Below are 22,549 nucleotides of genomic sequence, written 5' to 3'. Positions count from 1 at the left end.
CACACACACACACACACACACACGCACACACACACGGACATGCACAACACCACGCTTATCACTCATCTCTCCACCTTGTATCTCCAAGGACAGCTTCACCACCAGTTGCTATGGTTACCCTACCTCAGTCAGAACAATAATGAAGATATGCCACACACGCACACATACGCCCACACACACACACACACACACACACACACACAGAAATACACTTTGCATTATTAAAATAGGTTTCATGAAAAAAATCTAAAGCTCGCTCACACAACCAGATACACACACACACACACGCACGCACGTCGAGATTACAAAAAGCAGGCATTGCTGTGTATCTCTCTCTCTCACACACACACTCGGACACACACACACGCACGCACACACACACACACACACACACACACACACACACACACACTCACACTCCTGTGGCCGCGCACTGCCATTGCTACAGTGTGAGTAAGATGTGTGAGTCAGAGTGAAAATTAATCTAGTTTAGCTGTTGACTGTCAATGTGTCTCTGTTTTACGGGAGCAAACGGAATGCCTTCTTTCTCTCTTGGCTCTCCCTCGTTTATTGCTTTCCCACTTCCATTCCATCCCTATTTCTATTTTTCATCCCCCCCCTCTTCATTCCTCCATCTCCAGCAGTGGTTGTTCGTGGGCTCCAGGGAAGGTGTGTCCCAGCTTGGCTTGTATCAGTGTGAGCTGTACGGTCAGGCCTGCGCCGAGTGCTGCTTGGCCAGAGATCCCTACTGCACCTGGGACGGACATGCCTGCAGCCCCTACATGCCCACCGTACGCAGGTAGGGCCAACATGTCACACGGGTTCATCTAAATAACTAATCCGATTATGTTGGATTCCCCTCACCAGTTGAAGATTTTTTTCACTGAACTCTGAATAGCCAAGGCCAAACACATGGAATTGATCTGCTCTTAATTAGATTTAAACCACATTTGTTGATAGTTTTGAAATATGGCTCACATTACATCTGAACTTGGATCTTTCTGATTAAATTTTAAACATTTTTTCCACTTGACCAACACTTTCCATTTCATCACAAAGTATGACATATGGACATATTTCTGTGATATTTACCAAGGATAATGGTTTGGTAATGGCTCTGACCTTTTCTGTTCTGCCACCATCATCACCATCAGACATCATTCCCACTTTGTATAATATCCAATAAAGCAAAAGGAAAGTGGATTAAACCTTTTTTTTTTACTGCATTGTCCCTGTCTCCTTTCCTCTAGCGCCACCCTCAATAGGGCAAATTTTACATTGTTTAGCCCCCCTTTTGTCCAAGGGAAATTGTCAGTGTATTGTTCGTTACGTCAAACACTTCCACATCATGAGGTGTAACGAACATTGCAGCCTCTCGAGCGAGTAGCAGCTTTTAATTGTTTACTGTGTTTTTGTGTCTTTGTCTCGACAGGAGGAATGCTCGTCACTTAGGGGAGGATGAGGATCCACTAACTCAGTGTGTCAGACAGGGAGGTGAGCCGCTAATTCTGCTGTAAAGTGCTGGTTCATTCACTAATTCTTGCAGATAGTTACTGTGGTGTGACCTTTGTCCAGCAGTGAGTGTGACACTGCTTTAACAATGCCTCTGCCACAGGAGGTTTTATTTTAAGTATCACTGTATATTGAACATATCCTATTTGACATTTAGTGAGCTTACAGTTTCACTGTCGTATTTGTGAATAGTACAGGGTGTAATGTTTTGGTCCACATATACATGTAGATGAAACGTGTGCAGCTTATGCAAAGTAACAGCATTCACTTTATTTATTTGGCCCAAAATTTAAAAAAAAAAAAAGTATGATTGAGTATGTGATGAAGGAGCTTATGATACCTTCCATCCACAGAGCCTCAATTCAGATAAAGAAACTCCACAAATGAGTGAAACACACTGAAAATAAATGCGAAGTAAATCTATTTTAAAATGGCAAAAAATAAAACATTAATAAATTAATGAAGAAATACTAAAGAGGAGAGCAGCACAGGTAGAAATAATTCTTGGAGTTAACATTTAACAGAAACCAGAGGTCCAACCTGCCACATGTCTTTCTCACGTTCATCCAGCTGGGCTGCAGGTGGAGGCCGAGCAGAGGGTGATGATGGTTGCTGAGGGCAACAGCACCTACCTGGAGTGTCTGCCCCGATCCAGACATGCTGCTGTTACCTGGTACAAACAGGCTGGAGAGAACAGTCCTGAGCTCAACCAGGTACACACACACACAAACACACACACACACACACACACACACACACACACACACACACACACACACACGTCATCCACAAGGCCTTCATCATCAGTTTATGGATCTGACCCATACCCATATTCATTTGATCTCCAGGTGGTGACAGGTGACCAGGTGGTGGTGATCGAGCGGGGCATCCTGATTCGTCAAGCTGAGCTGTCTCACGGCGGCGTCTATCACTGCCAGGTGGAGGAGCACGGTTACCACTGGACCGCGGTCACCGTCCGCCTCGCCGTCTGGAGCCCCTCGGCCAATCGGCTCCTCGCTTCCTGGTCCAGCTCGTCCTATCAGAACGCAGGAAGCCAGCCCTGGTACGAAGACGTGATGGCACTGATTCACCCAGGAAACCTCGGCCAGCACTGCCGGGCACTGGGATACCGCCCCCCGCGTAACCACCGTCGCCACGGTGACATCATGGTGGAGCCAAACAAGGCGAAAGAGAGGGGGGAGAGGCACAAGCATGGGGGAGGAAGAGGAGGAGGAGGAGGGGGAGGAAGAGCAGCGGGGAGGAAGAGCAGGAGCAAGCCACAGCAGAGGGCTCCGAGGAGCACTTGAATGTGTCGCAGTACAGGAGGGCGGATTTTCATTGACTTTAACACTCACACACACACATGCACACGCACACGCATACATTTATGTTATTGTCCACACTAAGACACACACACACACACACACACACACACACACACACACACACACACTTAACTTATACACTGAGACAGACATATACTGTATGTACAGAGACTGTAACATGTGCATGCACTTATCTACAAACAAAACAAGCATCCTTTCATTATAGTGACGAACTTTCAAACGAAGCTACACACAAACAACTGAAGTATGTACAGGAGGGTGTGAACAGCAAAGACTGTCGGACCTGGACTAAACTCTTGTGAATAAAGAAGCTAAAGTAGCGTAGTACCTTAGGTTGCATAGCATGTTGAATGAAGGACGACGGGCATGTCCACATCACTCAGTTTAAGTGACGCTGTGCCGTGACAAGGACATACGAGAGGATTTGGAGCGTCTACAGAGAAAAAAAAGTCTTGTTCCAAAAGTAAATATTGAACATTTGAAAAGTTACCCAACCCCCCTGAAGTGAGTGCTGCCTTCAAGGACCATACTGGTGGCTTTGCATGTCCTTGCCCATTAATTACAAGTCACATACACACTGCCAATTATTCTCCAAAGCAAAACAGATGTTTTCAGATTGATTTCTTACCTTACAGGCAGTCGTTTCAGCACGCTTTGTCGATCCTCTTACAGAAACTTGCAAAATGCTTCAGATATGTAATCCGTCATAGCAAACAATGTATTGCCTTTTCTTTTTCAAAGTCATCTTATTGCAGCTGCAAGCAGCATTTTCCAAACTTTACTATTTATTGCATTTCAGTTTCTCCGTCCTTGGCCTTCACGGATTTGAGGTTCAACCACTCAAAAGCTTTTGATTGACAAGCTCTGTTGTGGTAAATGTGAAAGCATGAAGACAAACATAGAAAACAAGGTGAAAAGGATTTGGCTGCTCTGCGGCAGCCAGGCTTAATGTCGCAGCATCTTTGAACACATCAGCAGAGACTGTTCTTAAAACAGTTTTGTGTTTTCAAAATAACAGCAGCCAAACTTGGACAAACAAGAAAGACGTTAAACATTGAGTTCATATCAATCTGAAAACTTTTGTGGAAAATAATTAGCAGTTCTGTGTAATTAATGGGCTTTGAGAAGGTAATTATTTACTCTAGGCTGTGAAAAGCAGTAAATGGCACTGATGGCTTTTCTGCATCTTTTTCCCCCCAAATGGATAAACGCCAACAGTTCACCTACTGTGAGATTTGTGTTCGTTTCCTCAGATAGGTGGGGTCTGACCACGAGATGGCTGACCGCGGCCACGAAGATGAAAGGCAGGGAAAAGCACGGCGACAGCTTTGATGAGGTTACAGATCTACTTTCCCAGGACGCTGCGGCCGCATAGACACTGCAGGAGAGGTTCCCATTATGTTCTCCTCAAGGTTTATAAATGTTAGCTGGTATGGTTCACAGACATCTCTGGCACTGATTTCATGCCACGCAACACAGAGCTTAGTATAGGTGTGGGAAAAATTGTCGGAGCTGTTGTGTTTTATAAAGTCAGAGAAAATGCTCCGTCCTATTTTGAGCATTGGTTTAGTTGTTAGTTGCAGTCCCACATGGAGACAGTGTACAGATTTAGGAAACGTGCTACTGTAGATTTATTGTTATGTATGACAAAAGTAACATCTGCACACCAACTCCAGTTTGCAGACAAGTATACACATTTTTGTTTTTGCTTCTTGGTTTTCTGGGGAAAAATGTGCATAGCTGCTATTAGACCAGGAAAGAACTTTACATTTCCTCTTGGCATTCATGACTCAGTGTGTTTTAAATGGTTTTAATGAGTCCTATCATAAGCAGGGTCAGTACTAGCAGACATTTTTGGCAAAACAGAGGGATAGTTTAATTAGTGGTCTTTGGAATCAGTTTTGAAATTTTTGAGGCTGCGTATCTATTGGACAAAAAAATGTTTCTACTGTAACTTTGGCCGCAAAAATGCTTTCAAAAAAGATTTTTCACCGGTGTTTGATACCACATGGACATGATTCGAGGAGGACAGAACAATGAACTGAACTGCCAAGAGACTCTGTACAGATCATGCATGTTTCTCAAGCGGACCCAAATGGAGACGTCGGTGACTTTGAGCAGGTGCCAGCTCAACTATAGACGTGGAGTAATGTGTTGCTGGTCCTCCTGGAGCACCAGCTGCTAATCACATCTGGCTGTAAAGTCTGGAGCAGGCCTGATGTATAATAAAGACGCCTTTATTATACAAAGTAGGAACTTGAGAAAGTGTGAAATGTGTGTGAAGTGGACTCTGGCCTGTGGGATGTGAGCGACTTCAGCGACTTTGCTCGGCAGTGAATTGTGATTTGTTCTTAATGTTAAAATGTTAAACCAGCACAACTTGTTCCACCTCTATTTAACTTTATTCTTCGTGGTATTTATTTGTTTAATCTTGAGTGAAACTGCTGGTTTCAGAAGTTGTGAGGTCAGATTTTGTTTGGGAAATGCTTAAAGCTCTTCATCAATCAGTGAATTCAGCCAAGATGTCTCACAAACTGGACGCTTATGTAATGTGTGTCTGTCGGTCTGTCTTCGTATGCATGAACTGTATATATGTGCCCACACACTGAAGTCTGCACAGTACTTTTCTTCCCTTTTTTTATGCTAAATTTCCAATTGCTACCATCTGCTTCTGTTGATGCACCTTCCCACTCCTGCAGAAATTCAAATCAGTCCCGCCTGCAGTCAGTCATTTCTTTCAGGATCTGGACCATCCTGCAGGCATCTGAAAGTAAAACCTGCTTTGGCTCGAGGTAGTAGGAAATAAAAGTGTATTTGAAATGTCATTATTGGTTTGTCTGTTTCTCTGAACAATGAATACAAGCTCGATGTTGAATCATCAGAACTGAGCTCAGCAGAGATAGCGCAGTAGTTTACACATCAGACTGCATTAGAGATGAAAATATGTAGTGCTACTGATGTTTAAAAGATTCATGCTCGAAAATGGAGTGGGAGCGGGAGAAAGCCAGACAGACTAAAGTAAAACTGGACTATATTTTCAATGATTTACTGGAAGGAGATGCATTTACATGGATGGTTAAGTCCAATAATAACAGCCTCTCATATTTTCATATATTTAATTTCATCCCACCATGATGATGATGCTGAGCATGCAGCCCCGCCTGTATTAGAGTAAATATATCCCATGCTAGCTCCTGCATGGTCCCGGTCCCTTTGCACTGCTGGTTGTATCTCTGTATGTGTGTGTGAGTGCCTGTACAGTATGCATCTGTGTGTCTTTGTGTGTGTTTGACATGAGTGGGATCAGAGCAAAAGGAGCTGAAATGAAGGTTCAGAGACCAAGCTGGTAAATCTGTCAAACAGGCTACTCTGAGACACTTTTGATGCTGAAAGGAAAATAAACCAGAACGACTCAGCGCAGAGAGAGGCCGCAGAATATGAACATGGGCTCGACTCTTTGGCTTCTTGGCTTTGGCCACATGAAAGAGCTCACCAGCGCTGAGCAACTTCTCGAATGTATGTGTTTGAGCAAAGGGAGAAAGAGAGCCTATGGGGGAGTTGAGTGTGTTAGCGTCAGGTCGAGCTTCGCCTTAAACGAAAGGGTGTGTGGGCGAGTGTGGCGGTATGAACCAAATGAAATCAGAATTTGGTGCGTTTTCAGACTGCCGTCAAATATGACATTGAGGGCATGACAAGTAAACATAACGTGAGCGCAGGAGTGTTTAACGGTGTTAATGCAGCAGATAAAAACTGACTCACTGTATGAGCGCACACAACAAGCAGTTCATAGTTTGAGAGTGTCCTGTCTTTGTCAAAGGCTCGTCTGTTCATCCTCAAAGCAAAACAAACATCCACAACTGTACTGGCTAGTGAAGTCTGAACCAATTATTCTTTTGTGAGCTACATACTGTCTGTTCCTGTTCCTCAAAATATGAAGTACACTCTTAAATATAGAGAATCAAAGTCTAGCTCTCGCGCCTAGCTAGTTTCTGTTGTACACTAGCATCTTTAAACTAAGTGGGTTTTCTGTTCATATTTTAAGACATGAACCATTTAACCAAGATAAAATGGTAGTTATTTTGTTAGCATTCAGAGCAAGATATTGTTCTGAATGCTAACAAAAGCCACTAGTAGCCACTGATAGCTGCTAGTACATAGACAAAGCCCTGTGCAAGCTGCGTAGTGTTAATGCTAACGAAATAACGGCTGTTAAATCTTTGTTGTAATGTTGAGGAGTGCAGTAGCGACTGTGTCATCCAGTACAACGGTGAATACAAATCTAGCTTAAAGGAACATCTTGGGAAATATGTTTATTTGCTTTCTTGTCAAGTTTTTGATGAGAAGACTGATACCATTCTGCTGTGAGTGCAACTAAGCTTAGCTGAGCTTAGCTTAGCTTAGCACACAGACTTGGCAAAAACAGAGGATGCAGCTGCTATGTTGAACTATTCCTTTACAAATGGACATAAAAGCCTTTTAGTTTTTCAGAGACAGATAAAAGAAACCTTACAGAGGTTAGTGGCTAGTGACTTCAGCGCTCTATATGCAGCCAAAACCAATGAGATGACACCATCGACCAGCTCTGGGACAACATCGTATTGGTGAGTGGAAAATGCAGGCTGTAAAATGTTGACATGTTCCGCTAGCCAGAATGCAGGTAAACAAAGCTTGTTTTTTTTATCTCAAACCCCCCATTTTCTTGAGAGAAGATGCCAACTTTGATTTCATCTCGAGCACGCTGCCACTTTAAGAGTTTTTATTTTGTCTCTGCTCTCCCAGAAGTATGCATCAAATCCAACAACCTCAAAAATATGACAATAATCAAGCTTGTATGTACTGCCTGTGGATATTGTGTGTATATGAGTGTGTAATGTGTGTCTATTTGTGTCAGATCCAAACACCACACGAGTAGGAGGCAGAACTCCTGCGAGACGTTTTTATGGCGGACCATTTTAAACATTTAGTGTTTCCCTCAAAGACGTGGTGCAGAGCTGCTCCTCATTCATTACAGCGCGGCCTCATGTGTTTCACTCTGTTATGCTGTATTTACATCTCAGTGTCAATAGTCGTCTCTTGTGATTTTCCAGAAGGATTTCTTTGCAGATGGAATGAAACAGTCCTCAAATAATCTCCCCTCATGTGCGGAGACTTTGCTTCTCTTTTTGTAAATATGTATAAATGTCTGCTTTCAAATGAGTATGTTTTTGTCTTGTGGTTTATTGACATCCAACACTGTCAACCATGTTAATGCATTGCTATTTTTTTTAGATAAGTTGAAGTATTTTATGCTCTTTCATGGGTTGCTTTTGCTTTTTAAACTAAAAAAAAAAAAAACCTTTAAAACCCTGTTAGCTCATCTTAAAAATGTATCATCATCAAACTTTAAAAGAGAGCCCACATTTTTGTGCCTGAAAATGACCTGAAATGCACAGTCAAATGTATGATCCTGGTCTCTTCTGAGAGGTAGCTCTGTGGAGTTTACTGTCAGAAAGTCAGTGAGAACCAAAATTTACAGAGGTACAAACAACAAAAAATGTTCTTCTCTTTACAAAATAAACAGCTGTTGCAGTGATGTTGCAATGTTAAAATGATTTATGAAGGTAGAGTCACGAGGCTTTGTGCTTTTAAATAAAGTAGGGTTTGTAATGTTGAGTGAAGATTTGGCCTGAGGTAATCTCAGGTAATGTAAACCCTCTCAGGCCCGCGGCTGTTTTTACATCTTGCAGATATGTGACTTTCAGCAAAGTAGACCAGCTTTCATATTCGACATTTATCTTTTGAAGACGCACATGCAAATCAGTGCACAGTTATATTACAGGGATTCATTCCAGTCCAGCTACATTATTTCTCTTGCACACTGTCCATCACTGTCTTCACTGCAGAACAGTAACATACCATACAATACCAAACCACCACCCATCCCTGCCAAAGTGACCACATACAGTACTTTCTCATTAAAGGCTCAGTAACTGGTATGCTCTGCTTGAGATTTGATGGGTCAACGGCATGTTACAATCGAGCCAGATATCCAGCAGCCTTCAGTTGCTTTTTTGTGTCCAAACCCCTGGGGTAACGAGGGGACAGCAGTCCTTCATTGTTTTCCGCTGTTTGTGTGTAGTGCCATGTATGCACGCTACTTTTGAAACTTGATGGGCTGTAGTCAGCAATGGCAACCGTGGCTTTTTATTACTGCTGAGATTCACTTTGCAAGGACAAGAATGTTCTTGAGGAAATGACAGGACTGACTGTGTTCCAGTCTGAGAAACAAGATATCACAGCAGAGCAGCAAACCTTGTATTAAAAAGAAATTAGAACATTGTAGTGCTGCATTTTGTACAGAATGAGACATTCCTTCTCCACTGTGATACCAATTATGTTGCACAGACTCCTGATACTGTAATATAGCCAAAGGGTACCACCTAGCCTTGCACACTAGACCTCATTTCAATAAATAGACTGTCTGACTGATTAGTGTCAATTTACCAATTGAGGCCATGCAAAGCATATTAAATACTGTCTGGAGGGGGATTTTTAGGAAACGCTACTTCTACTACTTTTGTTTTGACATGTGAGCAGTGGAAACTGGTTCTGAACACTGACTGTGACTATTCTTCATTTCACACGCTCATCACAGACAGTTTCAGACAGAAACATTTTGCCCTTCTTGTCTTTTGTGATAGTTTGGTTACCTTCAGTGCTGCTATGAGTTTTCTGGACTCCAGGGATGGCTCAGTCCACCACTTTGGTCCAGAAATAAATACCTCAACAGCTATGTGATGGAATGTGATAGACATTCATGGTCTCCCAGAGGACGAATCCTACTGACTTTTCCACACCACCAGCAGGTCAAATATTTCACTTACCCAGTGAAACATCTACAAGTTCAATTGGCCCATTTTTTGTAGAAATTCACATCCTAGAGAGGATGAATCCTCATGATTTTGCTGAGCAACACTTGCCTTTCCATCTAGCGCCATCATCAGGTCAAAATGAATCTTTGTTCAGTACTTTGGTTTTTGACCAAATATCCGTAAAACAAAGGCTATTTCCATCAGCCTCAGCTCGTTGTTTGGCAGTAATTAGCGAATGTTAGCTTCCTAACAGACTAAGATGGTGAACATGGAAAACATTTCTTGCTTGCTATGTCTATGTACAACTTCACAATGCCACTATCATGGCTGCACCACTTGACACATGCAGGGTTAGCAATCATGGAGCACCAGAGTGGACTCTGACAACAGACGGTAAAGCTCAAACTGGGAATAAAAAAAAATCTCCATGCAGAATAAATCTATCTACCTTATTACTCTGAATATCTTGAAAACTTCTTTAGCACTCAATTAATCTTGCAGGGCCAGTCACGTACAGTATGGTAGGCCGAGGGCAGCTGTGGCGGCTTTGGGCATACATGTAGCTGCAAACAATTAAACAACCAAGCTAGCCTGACATTTTTTCACTAATCTCGCACCTCATGAAGATGGTGAGGAGGTGGTTCAAACCGCAAATTGCAACAGAGGGAACTGGCATTGTCAATTTCACGGCAATCCACAGCCACAATTTCAACAGCTGTCTCCAGACACATATTCCTGTTACAAAATGACAGATTGACATCACCAAACCGCCTCTGGACTGAGATATGAGCCCCAGGAGACAGGAAATTCAAAACACGATGGTATAACACCTATACTTTACAGGAGCAGTGACTCAAAATGGCTTTATATTTAGTGGTATTTTGTGTTCCCTCCAAATGACTCAATAAAAACAAACAGCACAGTTGGAACACGCAACAAACAACATAACAGAGTTTGAGAACACTTCAGGATAGGAAACAAGCACTCAGGCGGAGATACTTTTGGCATTTGCCGCACAGAGTGACTCATCTACCCATTAGAGTTTTTTTTCCCAGAGCTCGCTCAACCAGAAAGTCTTCTTTTCACCGTTATGATGTGTGCCTTTTAGGTGTAATAAGAGGTTTGTGCACCTCCCCACAGTATCCCTTTCAGTGAAGTTCTCATGCTGGATGAAGCTGTCTGCTCATGCTTAACATTGAATTTTACAGCTAGCTGCCCAAAACAGCTTCTGTGAATCTCAAACTAATTCCACTGCACATTTGAGGACATCGTGATCATTGAATATACACATATTTCAACAGACGTCTATGTTTGATGATTTTTCCTCCTCCTGACTTGTAATTGTGGGGTCATCAGGTTGGATCGTCCAGTCTTTATGCTGAAGACTGTCTTGGTTTTGGAAACACCTGTCATATCCTTTCCATATCACTTACATCAAGTTTATGGTCATAAAATAAATTTTCCATTTGAAATTAACTTAACTTGGCACTGGTACATATCACTTTGTCTGAGGAAAGCAAGTTCTGCTGAAATGTTGACATATTTACAACACAAAAAACTGCATTGGAGATCAGAGTGAGTGGTTTTGCCTTTGGGCCTTGTCATACAGTTTATCCCGTTGTCTGCCATTTGAGAGCAACCTCCTGGTTCTGCAAGTTGATGAGGAGCACCTGAATGCAACATTAGCTTTGGTCTCTGTGAGGATTAACTGTCTCATTTGAGGAGGAGGAGCAGGTTCAGCTCAAGTTGTCTGAAGAGCACGGTCGACCTGCCCCTGAACTGAGATGCAATTAATATTTGTGATTTATGCGCCCTCACTGTCATTGTGGTTGCCAATGTGCAACACGCAGTCTCCAGCTTCAATTATGGAAAAACCGCATTTGTTTGAAGGCACGTGCTTTCACTTTGCTCTGTATCCCTCATTTTCCTAAATGTTGCCTTTCTTGTGGCGGTTCTTGTCTTTTAAAATAGCTTCGCCCTGACAGCAGTCTTCCAAAAAAGAAAAATAAAATCTGGTGAGGGTCACAGTGGTTATTGAGTGTTCTATTAGGAAATTCTGAGGTCTAATTGTCTCTAGGTGAAGTGCTCTGACTTTGATGTTCAGGCACAAAAGCAGAGGCAACAAATGGGACAAAACAGCTACATCCCCACCAAGAGAGAGGGAGCAGCTGGCCTGGATTGGATGGGATAGATTAGATATTTTACGAGATCTTTAGATGTGGTGACGGTGTGGTTTTGAATCCTCTCTCCTCCTCTGCAACAGTGTTTGTCATTTCTTGCCACATTTAAGGGTTTAAAAGCCACAGACGCTGGCCAGGCTTTCACTGTGAAGGCAAACAGGCAAAGCTGAAACCTTCTGATTATTTAAACCTCCTCTCCAGTCTGTTCAATTTGAATAATTTCAAACACATTTATCAAATATATCAGTGGTTTATGAGGCACAACAAGAACAGCCGTTGCACAGCCAGTTTACACAACTGTGTGAAAGTGTAAAAACCAATTGTCATTTTGCACACAGGAACTGCACTGATTTTAATGAAGACTAGAATTGATGGAAATAATAAGACACCAGTGGGAGATGATCTTGTGAGCATGATGTCACAAAAAGGGATCTTATCACTAATAATTATAGCAGTATGATTCCCAAAATCATCTGAAATGGTTTAGTACTCTGTTGCAAATACAGCAGCAGTTCTCTGCTTTAGCTTTTAATCTAAATTCTGCTCATTTTATTTGAGAATCTTTGTTTTGCCTGATCATCATACCTACTGAAAATAATATAACAGATCACCAAGGCGCCTGTGTATTGTGATATCATTAGCAGTGGTGGAATGTAACTCAGTTAACCAAAGTTCTGTAGTTGTACTTGAGTTTTCTTTTCATGCTATTTTCTGCTTGTATTCCTCCACATTTCACAGGAAAGTATGTGTGGCCTACTTTTTAAACTTTCAAGATTTTTGCATAGGAAGCTGATAAAATATGTGTTTTTTTTGTTTGTTTGTTTTTTTAATAATCAAACTACACAGCAGTACTCAGGCAGGGCTGAGGGGTCAGACTGAGCTGCATGCCTACAACTGGCTCAGGTTCAGTGTTAAGTTCAAGGACCCTTCAGGCTCACCTGCCAATGCAGCTGGGTGCTCAACCTGCGTCGTCCTGTGTCTGTGCGTCAGGACGCTCTACTTCTGCGTTACTTATATGCAACTTGTATTCTTGGGAAGTTATTGCCTGAGGGGCTGTGGTGTTTGTCTCCATCTGTGGGAGAACAGAGATACATGCAGGATGAATCCTGATAGTATGGACAGGGACAAATAAAGTCATACACCTACAAAATACAGTATTTAAATGTTGCTCAGCACGAAGCAGCAGTGTAATAGAAATATTTAGATCTGTTTTGAATATGAATGAACAGCAATGACCACTAAGTAAAGGTAAAATTTATTTAATTCATTTCAAAAATGTGTTACGCCTTGATATACTGCTGTGTCAATAGAAAAGAACTAGCATGACTAAAATTTTGAATTATGTCGTTGGAAATGCTTTTATTTTTGCACGGCGGAACTATTCTGTCGAGCGTCGCGGGGAAGGATTTTCATATCGGACACGCTTGCTTCTTAACATTTTTTCTGAATAGAAGCTACACTGGTGAGTGTTTTCTTCATTAAATTATGCTTTGTGACAGTGTTGTATGACCTCGTCAATAGATAAATACAAGTTCTACAGTCAGTCATCATTTATTATGTGGCAATGTAAGACAACACAAGTAAGCTGTGATAACATTGTGATTTAAAGGCCTGGACAAGCTAGCGTTAGCCAGCTAACACCATTCAACAACATTAGCCGTTGACAGCGAGCTAGTTAGGCGGCTAATGACAACAGTGCATCAACTTCCTCAAAGCTGACTAACATTTTTCATGTCTTCTTTGTTTCTTTGTTCCTGTTTGTCTGTTACGGAAGGCCGTCTTTGTTCACGGAATTATCTTAAACGTTCACGGGCGTCGTTTAGATTAAAGTCTTGAGAATGTAAGCAAGTGTTAACACTAATTTAGTGTCTAAGCTAGTGCTAAGCTAAGCAACCTTATATTACGTCATGTCACACTTATGGGAAAACAGCTGTAATCCATAGGTGGTAAGGTTGTCCCACAAAACAGCTGTTATTATGATCCAGTAGTCTTGGTCAAAATTAATATAATAGGGTACAAGGGCGTACAGATATCAGATTATTATCGTAAATTACAGCCTTCATATCAACACACATTAAGCTAAGATCTCAGCTTCACATCTGAAGGCTGAAGATAAACAGTTGCATTTGAAATTATGAACTGCAGCGTTGAAATGTTGTTGCGCAAATCCCACACCGCAGTCCCTTCCTCAGAATCAAAATTTTCCAGTTTCCATGAACGCTTCTTGTACTTCATTCAGGAGAAAAAGAGGAAAACCACAGTTTTCTCAGTTATTCTTGTTTTGAAGAGAAATGTATCATCCGTAAGCAGGGTGCTGGGTAGGTTTATGTGATATGATATTAAGTATGAAATAATAAGAAGACAATAATATACAGTCTATACCGTGGAAGCTCTCCCTTGTATATCTGCCTATGTTATTAGACTGTTCTTTGAAACATCACATCTGAAAATGTACTATGCCACATTATACAATAGTTTATGGACAACATAAAACCATATGTTCTATAATAGAGGATTTTACCCATATCGCCACCCCGATGTCTGGGTGTCGAACCTCAGAACTAATGAGTATCACTTTTTTCTGATTTTAATTAAGAAACATTTTTGACTTCAGGTTGTATTTTATTTTGGTAAAGTCCTTAACATAACACTGATGCATCCAGCAAGGGAGAGGGGTTAAAACATTTTATATTTCCAAAAACGAGCCTTGAAAAAACAGATGTTTTCATATCTATAACAAAATCCAGGTATTGTATTGGCACCGATCTGCTATTGAAAATCTTCAAATGATACCCAGCCATAGTAAGCAGTGGTACATGGTAAAATCCTTTTGACATATGACAGCACTCTAATTGAATTATGGATTAAATATGGATTAAAAAATTACAATCTCCTCCTCTAACATTTTCTTTTTCTTCACCAGCAGGTGGAGGGATGAGTCTCTCCCCTGTGATTGGCACAGAAGTGCCAGAAACCGCTAATGGGGTTGTGACACCCGTCCCTTCAGAGAATGGCCCTCACATTCCAGTCCCGGTGAAATGTGGGGGGAGCAGGGTGCCCTGTCCCAGGGAGGCGTCAGAGGACAGAGCCCTTGGACACACAGAGAATCACGTAGATGTGGAAAACAGAGTTTACGATGGCGAAGGCCGCTTGGAGACGACGGTGTACAATAATGAGAGAACATCTAGTTTATCATCACAGAGCTGGCATGTGACAGACCCCTCCCTCCCCGCTGCCACATGCACAGGAGACTCAGAATCAGGCTCCAAAGATACAGACATTCCTGAGGCCTCTCAGGCTGCTGAGTCTCCAGGTGCAGCTCTGCTGTGGGAAGCATACTCCAAAGACTCATCTCAGCGAGGAGGCCCTACCACCTCATCCAGACCGCAGGTGGAGGCAGACACTGTAGGTGGAGGTACTGGCAGCCAAGAGGATGAGGAGGAGGAGGAGGAGGAGGAGGAGGAGGAGGAGGAGGATGGAGAGAAGGAGAAACAGGATGAGGAGGATGATGAGAAGAATGGAAAAAAGTGGATTCATCAGCGTGCAGGAGGTAGAACAGAGGTGGAGGTGAGTGGACTGTAGGATTATTTTCAGGTTTATTAGATTATGTGCCCCAAAGAGACTGCAGGGCATCATGGGAATGATAACAGTCACTGGATGAAAATGAGCATGATCTGAACTAAAGGAAGTGCTTTTAAATGTTGTGGAGCCATCAGGACTTCACAGCCTGCTTTGAAATAGACTCTCTGCTGAGACTTCAGTACAGAGAAGGAAATGATTATAAACACCAAGATAAAATGTGTAACTATGAGGTCAGGTTCATAATAATTAATGAGCGTCATTTAATAAGCAGTGATTTAACCTCTTCCCTTCCTCTTCTACACCGTTCTTTGTTCACCTCCTCACCTACTCTTTAGTCTTCACGACACTACTCCTCCTCAGCCCCTGGTCCTAGCACCTCGTCTCCTTCCTCTCCACCTCCTCTTCTGCCCTCAGATGAGATCCCCTGCCCTCCCCACGTCATGGCACAGGTCTGGGTGCGCAACGTCCGGGGCATGCAGGACAGCAAGAGCCTGGACGAAATCAGCCAAGCGTGTGGAGGTAAATGTCTGCCATACAGGTCTAATATTGTGTTTATTGCAATTCTTACTTTCTTTACTTCCCTGAATTGATACGTACACATAAAAAGTCATTCAGTAAAGCAATAACTTAATAGAAAAAGCATTGAAAATTGTCACTGTGTTCAGTCAGGGCTCCATAATTAAATAGGCCAATGATTACTGGCAGTGTTTTACAGTTTTATACAGATGGTTTTGGCGTATTCTGCACAGGTGCTTCGGGGGCCCGGGGAGGCGGCAGAGGTGGCCAGTCAGAGGGCCGACGGGCCACAATTTCCTCCGCTCTGGAGCTAGAGGGGACTGTCAGCCATGAAGGAGACCTGACTAATTTCATCACCAAGAACCTGGAGCAGAAAATTAAAATGAGCTCCAAGCCCAGTCTGGACTGCAGTGACTGTGAGTATGCAGCAGAAGCAAACCTCACAAGATTTCATAAATTCAGTCCTTAAGTGGAGAGGATTTAGACTTCCTGTAGGTGTGTGTCTGTGTGCACACAGAGACATAGACTTACATTGTTGTTTGCATCAGAGAGAGTTTATTTTTAAAGTATCTATGTCTTTATCGGTTGGTGTGTTCTTTACTGTGCAGTATTTGACATGTGCAGAAGAAATGTGTGTACAGGATACAGTTGTGTTCTGATGTGTCGGACATATAGTGCATATAGTGCTTCCAAACAGGTTGCTTTCATGACTGTGTTACATTTGAGGGTCACAAGTCTCCAAATAGAAGAACTGTGTGGAATTTCTGCAGTAGAACGAGGTGTCTGAAATCGTATTTCAGTAGGTTAATAGCATATTTATTGGCAGTGGTGGTGAAACTGCAGTGCGAGGTATCTGACTTTCCGTCACATTCACAGCCAGTTTTTCCCTGAAAAGACAAACAGGCCCAGTCAGCCACTACTCGTCATTTATGCATAAGGTTGGTCATGTCCAAACCATAAGAAGTAATGAAGAGTGGATGCGATGTCTTAAGCAAATTAATTGCTGTGTCTGCTGTCTCGTGATGAACTGATGGATGCTTGCATGAATCATCTAGATCCCTGCAGAATAGCCTGGGCTGATTGTACTTAATCTATTAATCACTTAATTTAAGACTGTTTTTCATCATATTATTACTTATGTTATTGATCATACAGTATATTTTAACTTGACTACAGTGAAGATTTGCAATGCAGATTCGTGTGCACTTTCTTTTATTCCTCTATTTCGAGTAGTTTTTGTACCAACCCCTTCTTGCCTCATGGTAGCGCACAGACCCTCAGTTAAATTTAGCATATGTGAGTGTGAAGATTATTATTGAGTAATTAGTTTAGCATCATCATTTGACATGCTGGCTGAATATATTAAAAAAAGACTGTTAGGGGCAAATGTGTGAAACTGATACCAGAAAGGCTGATGAGGAGAGAAATCAGTTTCAGTTTGGAAGTCCAGTGTGTGCTCATTATAGCTTTGGTAGACGAATAGTGGAGTGTTGACATGGCAACAGAAACTCTACAAAATGCACGTTTATCAGTCAAGTCCAGAACATTTAGAACATTTGTGGTATGTAAACACCTCGTCCAGGTTTCTGAACTGCTTTTCTTATCTGCTCAGACATCTCCACATGAGGGATGTTGCAGGTAGTTCGACAAATAAACAATGGAAGAATCAAAACTGTCTGATCGCTATCGGACCCTGTTTGACGGCCATGTGACTGTTTATACTGTTACAGTCGTTGAGTTTTTCTCGTGTTCTTCAGGTTTTAGTTTTGACACTGGGTTTAGAAGCAGTGTCTCAGGAACGCTGGCATCAGCTGCTTGTCCTGTACTGTGTGGTTTGATTTGAAACACATAGAGAAACCTTCTCTGAAACAAGAACATCTCAGGTTTGTTCATTGAATTCATTTAACCAGCTTCATCATGAGAGACCTCTCTGGGTGAGATTTTTAGATTAATAATTAAAATTTGATGAAGACACTTTGCCCTCATTCTCTCCATCTTCTCACTCTTTCCCGGCTGATTTAATTAGCCTTATACTGCATTTTAACAAGGCAACAGAGACTTAAACCCACAGAAATTGAAACTGATCATCTTCCAAAAGGTTACACATATATCGCCATTTCAGAAATCAAATGATCTCTCGTCCAGGTTGATTTAGCACAGTCTGTCTGTTAGCAGCCATCTGTCTTGTCAGATTTTCCAGAAGAAAGACTCTGAACCGCTGCCCTTCTCTCGGAGAAAAAGCCCCCTGGATTAGAACGTCAGCTAAACTGGCCACTCAATTTAAACACAGGAACACAGTCAATACGCCCTCTGTGGCAGCTCATTCCCTCTACCTGCTGATTCAATTAGGATGGATGACTCACAGACTTTGTTTAGACTGGAGGGATTTATAACTGAGGTCCTGCTGCAGCCCGACAGGAACCGGTTTCAGAGATGGCCCAAATTTTTTTTGGGTCCACTGGCCACACATGTTTTCTGTTCTCCCAAGATTTAATGATTCAAACCAATTGTGCCATAATTTGTTTAAATCTGTGCAGGCAGTCTTAGGAGTCAGGCTTTCTATAAATGGGAATAATGCTTCACTTGCTCTGGTGTATAATTGGTGTGTCATTTTGTCTATTTTTTCCTTCCTCACATTTTTTTGTAGGGAGTCAGTTTTAGCTTGTGCTTGCACACAGGTTGTGCCTGTTTGGATTTACATCACCCTCTGCCTTTCTCTGCCTGACTGACTGTTTGGGTGGTCTGTATGAACGTCTGCATGGTTCAATCAATTGAAAATGTACTCTGAGTAACTCTGACGGTCAGTTCCTGCTTCTCAAATTCTTTTATTCGAACAAAACAGGCTCTTTGAATAATGGGGTCTGTTTACATGTGACTCTAGAAAATAACCACTAGTTGCAGCCCTGCTATTAAATATTATGCATCTGATTTCATAATTATTTCTCACCAGCGGACTGCTCTGGTCCCATCTACCGAAGCAGGGGATTGTCACGGAGACCAGCAGATATCCCTCCCATTGATCCCGCCGTCCTGTTGGATCTTCAGAGACACACCCAGGAAGTGGCGCACAGTGTGGAGATGATGATGCGGAGCCTCAATGGAACCATCCAGAATGTGAGTCTAAAAGCTCTCTTAGCTTTTCTTTAACAGCATCTTTTGTTGCTCTCTGTGTATCAGATTGGTCTCTCTGTCTGTTCATGCAGATGACAGCTCTGAGTGTGGGCTACATCCAGACCTACAGAGACTCAGTGGACAGCCTGGGAGAGTCTGTTGACATGAGTATAAAGGTGACACTGAGTGAGTGTGTGGTGTGTGTGTGTGTGTGTGTGTGTGTGTGTGTGTGTGTGTGTGTGTGTGTGTGTGTGTGTGTGTGTGTGTGTGTGTGTGTGTGTGTGTGTGTGTGTGTGTGTGTGTGTGTGTGTGTGTGTGTGTGTGTGCGTGTGTGTGCGTGCGTGCGACAACCCTGTCCTTGTTTGTATTATTGTCATGTTCCCATGCTTTCACCTCCTTATGATTCGGCTGCAGCTTTTTTATGGCTTCCTTACCTTTCGGCTCCTGTAGGGCATGTACACACTGATGGCTCGCTGTGAGGAGCTGGATCGTTCCATGCAGCCCATACACACCCTGGCTGCGCAGATCCGTGACATCAAACGCACTCTGGATGCTCTAGAGGCCATCTGCAAGTAACCCCACTTGTCCAGCACAAATACACATCCCAGCTGCAAAGATCCGACATCAAGCACATGACCGAACGAGGCTGTCTGCAAGTAAACCCACCCCTCTGCAGGTAGCACACACACACTGCAGCCATAAATACGTGCACCTCCGGATTCCTGGAACCATTGCTACTAGGCATGCTGGATGATTGGCGCTCATAGTCCCTCCGCTTGAAGATGACCATGTTTGTGTTGTGAGATTGTATCGGGCTCGATTTGCTCCCAGGGCTGAGCTTCTTCTTCCTTTGTTTTTTTTAAAGCAACCTCATGTTTTCTAATGAAGTTGAAACTAAACCTCACTAATTAACTTGTTTTGGAGACACTTGGTCAAGTGCCCTGAACACACATACATGTGCGCACACACACACACACACACACACACACACACACACACACACACACACACAAGCAAACAGGCCCATGAAGATGCGTGGATAGACACCCCTCTCCATGAAACAGTCTAAAGAGGAATCGTGTGTCATCATCCCGTCCAGCCCGCTTGGCTCAGATTGCACTAACCTTTCTTCCCCACATGGGGGCGATGTTTCTCTCTCTGCCTCTCTCTTGGCTCACGGAGAGGTCAGCATGAACTGTTCAGAAGACAGTGACTTTTGCACATGAAGAAAAAGACTATTTTTTAATCTTATGCAACACAGATCATGTTCTTTCACTGCAGGCTAAATGAAGAAGGGGGGAGCATCATCTCTGCCTGTGTGTATTTTTTATGTTTATTTATTCAATTTTCTCTGCATACTTGATTTTTCAATTAAACAGCTTCTTTGTGTTGCTGGGAACTGACCAGTACAGCCAGATTTTTTTCCATTGAACAGGCCCGCAGAGCATTTGGCCTTTTAGCTCAAATGCTGCTTGAAAGTGTTTGTTGAAAGTGATGAAAGTGTTTCACTTCATCTGCTCAGATTCTCAGATGCTCAGATGTGCTTCTCTTATTTAAATCTACCACCAGCCATGTGTCATTAGGTCTAAGATCTCACCCTCCTCCTCTGTTTCAGTGTAATCCAAGATGTTTTCAAGAACTTAACTTGGAAAATATCTTATGTAGCCTACACTTATGATTCAACTCGTTAATGTCATCAAAAGTGAAAACACATCATGCAAGGTGGTTAGATTTAGTCAACCTTGAAGATTTTTCATGATCTCTGAAGCTGTTGAACATCTTTTAATTTCCAGGCATGTCAGTAGCTAATGAATTACACAGTGTCATTAATTTGATCATGTTCAGTCGGTGTTGATACAGCCTCTTTATATGTATTAGAAGAGCTCAATTTGGAATCCATGACATTGTTTGGAGCAAAACTCTGCATTGATTCTGCTTTGACTAAATTAAATTCAGATCAGTTAAGGTTCACTTCTCATTGTACTGAACACTCACAGACCAATCACACAAACGGCCGTTAAATTGCTGTGCAGCGTGTCCTCGCTTTTGTTTTCCTCAACGCTGAAAAGACTGGACGCAGGAGAATAATCGCTTAAACGTCGGTGGATGGAGTCGGGACGCAACCTTCGGATGTGAACTAACCTGGACTATCACATTTATTTGCTTGCAAAGTGAGTATTAATTTACTCAATGATAACAGCTACAGAATGACTGTAACTTTACCAGCCTGAAGCCATTTGCCCTCATGGAGCATTATACTTGATTTAATAAAGAGACTGTGGTACTTCTGTCATTGCACTGGAGGGAAGCTTGTAGTAGATCATCGTACGTGTACTAGATTTATACTCTATTACTCGTACATGTACCTATTACTGATGGCAGGCAATATGTAATTTGGCTCAAGTAGTGTTGCTGTTGTGGACACTCACGGCTCGTGCAACACTCTCATTGTACGATTTTTCCAAAGCAACTACTGAAGGATTTCATCTACAGAACGTTATCAGAGCAATAGTGCAAGCAAAGTAAGTAGACATTTTAATCTTAGCTCTGCATTGTCTGAACTGTCTCTACATGCAGCTCAGCGCCTGTTAATGTGTTTTCACCTCTGTGGGAGAAGATCATGTTATTGGCCCAGATTGCATTCAGTGTAAAGTCTGCTCTTTGTCTCAGTGTCACTTTCCCTCACCTTGTTTGCAAAACTTTGTGAAGACTGTCTGGTAAAAGTTCAAAGAGGATTAGCGAGCATCATTAAAAAGCTTATATTAGAGAATATTATTATCCTGGCTCACCTTGATGATACTGAAACTGACTAAAAGATGTCCACGGTTGTAAATATGTAAGTGCTCTTTTGCAGATGAAGGTAAAAATGTCCAGAGGGTGGACATTCGGGAGTCTTAGTAGATTTTCAAGGTGAGAAGGGATCCAGGAGGATATGAGAAGAAATGTCATTTTCTTGGTCATGATATAAATAAATGTATGATTAATTCATTTCCTGTTGTACAATCAGATGCACCCGTGTACATATGATCTGTTTCTGTAACTAAAAAATGATTTAGATACCCTTTGTCTTGAGTGTATATTTTAATGAAAAATAACAAAATAAATTTACATGAGCTGCAAAAACAAATGTAGTGATTTATATATCTGTGTGTGTGTGTGTGTGTGTGTGTGTGTGTGTGTGTGTGTGTGTGTGTGTGTGTGTGTGTGTGTGTGTGTGTGTGTGTGTGTGTGTGTGTGTGTGTGTGTGTGTGTGTGTGTGTGTGTGTGTGTGTGTGTGTGTGTGTGTGTGTGTGTGTGTGTGTGTGTGTGTGGTACACTGCCTCAAGGAGCACTAAGAAATATAAAAAAACACTGACTGAAAAAAAGATATACATGCTTTATATGCAGGTTGCCTGTTATGCACTGAAGTACTGAATAAGTTCTTTAGAGGTTTCTCCTTTGAATGAACAGA

At 42.2% G+C, this 22,549-nt stretch overlaps 3 protein-coding genes across 5 annotated transcripts in view; all 3 read left to right on the top strand.

Annotated features, from left to right (window-relative positions):
* Positions 1–8,056, top strand: part of sema3h (sema domain, immunoglobulin domain (Ig), short basic domain, secreted, (semaphorin) 3H) — a 55,898-nt gene extending 47,842 nt beyond the window's left edge. The window contains exons 15-18 of one of the 2 annotated variants that reach the window (XM_070968588.1): positions 642–799; positions 1,433–1,494; positions 2,083–2,225; positions 2,361–8,056. In XM_070968588.1, coding sequence (XP_070824689.1) covers positions 642–799; positions 1,433–1,494; positions 2,083–2,225; positions 2,361–2,819 — 822 coding nt within the window. In that variant the 3' untranslated portion in view covers positions 2,820–8,056. The remainder of the gene's footprint in view (positions 1–641; positions 800–1,432; positions 1,495–2,082; positions 2,226–2,360) is intronic. The other variant, XM_070968589.1, reaches the window with a different exon arrangement.
* The window catches only part of tmem115 (transmembrane protein 115), a 131,679-nt gene that overhangs the window by 81,303 nt on the left and 27,827 nt on the right, over positions 1–22,549 (top strand). The gene's annotated exons all lie outside the window — the stretch shown is intronic.
* On the top strand, positions 13,293–22,216 carry borcs6 (BLOC-1 related complex subunit 6). Of its 2 annotated transcripts, none has more exons than XM_070969323.1 (7): positions 13,293–13,351; positions 14,813–15,456; positions 15,807–15,990; positions 16,221–16,403; positions 18,938–19,101; positions 19,191–19,274; positions 19,549–22,216. In XM_070969323.1, the coding sequence occupies exons 2-7, from the start codon at positions 14,824–14,826 to the stop codon at positions 19,672–19,674; spliced, it is 1,374 nt and encodes a 457-aa protein (XP_070825424.1). In that variant the 5' UTR covers positions 13,293–13,351; positions 14,813–14,823; the 3' UTR covers positions 19,675–22,216. The 2 variants fall into 2 exon arrangements, with proteins under 2 accessions (XP_070825424.1, XP_070825425.1); XM_070969324.1 differs by having other exon boundaries at positions 13,321–13,351; positions 14,816–15,456.

Source organism: Chaetodon trifascialis, chromosome 8, assembly GCF_039877785.1.
Source record: "Chaetodon trifascialis isolate fChaTrf1 chromosome 8, fChaTrf1.hap1, whole genome shotgun sequence".
NCBI classification, from domain to species: Eukaryota; Metazoa; Chordata; class Actinopteri; order Chaetodontiformes; family Chaetodontidae; genus Chaetodon; species Chaetodon trifascialis.
The sequence above is the reverse complement of the archived record's forward strand: the minus strand, read 5'-3'. Positions and strand labels throughout refer to the sequence as shown.

Coding starts and splice junctions, on each gene's coding strand:
- borcs6 (XM_070969323.1), top strand. CDS start 14,824: ATGAGTCTCTCCCCTGTGATTGGCACAGAAGTGCCAGAAACCGCTAAT. Junction 16,404..18,937: donor CAGTCTGGACTGCAGTGACT/GTGAGTATGCAG, acceptor ATTTCTCACCAG/CGGACTGCTCTGGTCCCATC. Junction 19,102..19,190: donor TCAATGGAACCATCCAGAAT/GTGAGTCTAAAA, acceptor CTGTTCATGCAG/ATGACAGCTCTGAGTGTGGG.